The sequence below is a fragment of the Oratosquilla oratoria genome, chromosome 12, assembly GCF_046742065.1.
Source record: "Oratosquilla oratoria isolate Oo_2021 chromosome 12, ASM4674206v1, whole genome shotgun sequence".
Lineage (NCBI taxonomy): Eukaryota > Metazoa > Arthropoda > Malacostraca > Stomatopoda > Squillidae > Oratosquilla > Oratosquilla oratoria.
Window position 1 is genome coordinate 69,462,966 of NC_134788.1, and position 2,791 is coordinate 69,465,756.

Consider the following 2,791-nt stretch of genomic DNA (forward strand, 5'->3'; position numbering starts at 1 on the left):
TAGGGTAATACAGGCATTCAATAGTGGAGGTGATGAACACAACCGGCTGCTGGATGATGTTTGTATTTATTTTTACTCTCCGAATGAACAGCGCCACACACGGCATTATTGGGTATTAACAAAACAAAGAAAAAACAGAAGTCTGTGATGCGTACAGTTACACATCCAAAATGTACATAATATTTTCTGCACCATAACAAAATAATTGCAAACTCCATAAACAAAATACGAACATACTTCTTTTATAACTGAACACTGATGCAAGTGATGAAAGTTTGTCATCCTCAACACCCCCCCTCAAACTGAAGTCACCCTGTGATTGTGCTAAACTTACACAAAGTACCCTTGGAGAGAGGTTTAGTAAACATATCTGCAACATTTTCATCTGAGGGTACATACACTAATTTGACAGATCCATTTTCAATCTGACTTCTGATAAAATGGTATCTGATGTCTATATGCTTTGATCTTTGATGATACACTGGGTTTTTAGCTAAGGCTATAGCACCTTGGTTATCTACAAACAGTATTATAGTGTCTCTCTGACATTCTGTTATATCTGCATAGAGTTGTGCTAAAAAATTACATTCTTGTACAGTATGACTGATAGCTACATATTCTGCCTCACAAGTGGAAAGAGCCACTACTCTTTGTTTCTTGCACTTCCAGGATATAAGTGGACCATGGGTACTCATTTTGAAACAATAACCAGTAATACTATGGCAGTCCTCAGCAGACCCCCAGTCAGAATCACAGTAACCTGTTAATTTCAATCCTGCTTTTGATTTACCAAATTTCAAACCATAGTCAAGTGTTCCTTTAACATACCTTAAAACATGTTTAGCTAAACCAAGATGATTTACAGTTGGTTTTGACATATACTGTGATAACTTGGTAACCACAAAACATAAGTCAGGTCTGGTTGCAGTCATGATATAAATTAGACTACCCACTATTCTCCTATAGTGCTTAGGATTATCTAGTACATAGGATTCACAGTCTATTATTTAACAGATACCTGGATCACATGGGATACACTTCGGTTTGCAGTCTGACATGTTGAATCGTTCTAGAACTTTCTCACAGTACCTCTTTTGATTCATTATTATACAACAGTCATTAAATACAAACTCAATGCCAAGGAACCATGATAATTTGCCCAAATCTTTCATTTTGAATCTCTTATTCATATTCATCTTGACAGAATTTAGCACTTTATTATCACTAGCAGCTATGACTATATCATCAACCCAAAACAGAATCCATACAGTAGATGTTTCATCTGTTCTCTGATATACACAATGGTCAGTTTGCGATTTTACAAACCCCTCCTCGGTTAGACTGCTATGTAATAATTTGTACCAATTTCTGCCACTCTATTTTAAGCCATACAGAGACTTCCTTAATTTACAAACTAGCTTATTACCATATTCATCAGTTTTTACAAATCCTTCTGGTTGCTCAAGGTAAATTTCACAGTCAATATCTGCATTTAAATATGCAGTGCTGACATCCATCTAATGGATTAGATAATCACTTTGTACAACTAATTACAATAACATTCTCAATGAAGTAAGTCTGGCTGTTGGTGAAAATGTTTCATGATAGTCTATATCTTGAACTTGGGAAAAGCCTCTCGCTACGAACCTGGCTTTATATCTGTCACCACTATCTGGGTCATTTTTCACATTAAAAACCCACTTACCTCCTACAACTGATTTACCATCAGGTAACCTTACCAGATCAAAAGTGTCATTTTCTGTTAGGGCATCAATTTCCTCTTCCATTGCTTTTTGCCATAAATGTGACTCTGGGGACTGCATAAATGTGACTCTGGGGACTGCATAACTTCTAAATAAGTCCCTGGGACCTCGCATACCTTATGACAATAATAGGTGGTGTATCCTGCTAGATTATAATCATCATCATCTTTCTCTACAACATAGTCATTTAGATACCTAGGTGGGTTCCTCACTCTCGGAGGATTTTTCCCTTCAATGTTTAGCTTACTAGTTTTGTTCTCATTCCTTGTCTGTTCAGAGTCCTTTACTGCTGGCTGATGAACTTGTGATGTGGGACGACACGTCACTTCATCATCACTATCGCTTTCATAGACATTAGACTTTGGCATTTCTACTTCATGTTTATCCATAAATCTTACACATCTTACTCTCCTTACTTCCTCTTGGTCAGGAAAATACACAAGATAAGCAGGGCTCTGCCCATCATACCCCACAAATACCCCCCTTTTACAACGTGCATCTAACTTCTTACAATTCTGAATATATGCATAGCATATTGTGCCAAATACGTGCATGTTACTTAAGTTAGGTTTTCTCCCAGACATTGCTTCTACAGGTGTCTTCCCTACCCTTGAATTATAACACCAGTTCCTTATCTATGTAGAAGCTTTCAATGCATATGGCCACATTATCTTGGGTAAATTTGCCTCCAATAACAAACATCTTGCCATTTCACACAGAGTTCTCCATGAGCGTTCCGCTGTGCCATTTTGATGTGGGGAATAAGGGGCTGTGTATTCCTGCTTTATCTTGTGTTTCACCATCAAAGACTTAAACTCTTTAGATATATACTCACCACCATTGTCAGTTCTCATACGTTTGATTGAGCCCAAAGGAGCAGTATCAGCCAAATACCTTTCTGTGGCTGATAATGCATCTTTCCTGTCTTTCAATAGATAGACCATAAAGTTACCAGAGTAATCATCAACAAATGTTATAGCATATTTGAATCCACCTTTACCAACTACATTCATTGGGCCAGTTATGTC

The 2,791-nt window shown here is 37.3% G+C and overlaps 1 protein-coding gene across 1 annotated transcript; it reads right to left on the reverse strand.

Moving 5' to 3' along the window:
- Positions 1-308: 308 nt before the first annotated feature.
- Positions 309-932, reverse strand: LOC143030498 (uncharacterized). Its single transcript, XM_076193648.1, has one exon. The coding sequence runs from the start codon at positions 930-932 to the stop codon at positions 309-311; it is 624 nt and encodes a 207-aa protein (XP_076049763.1).
- Positions 933-2,791: the final 1,859 nt, after the last annotated feature.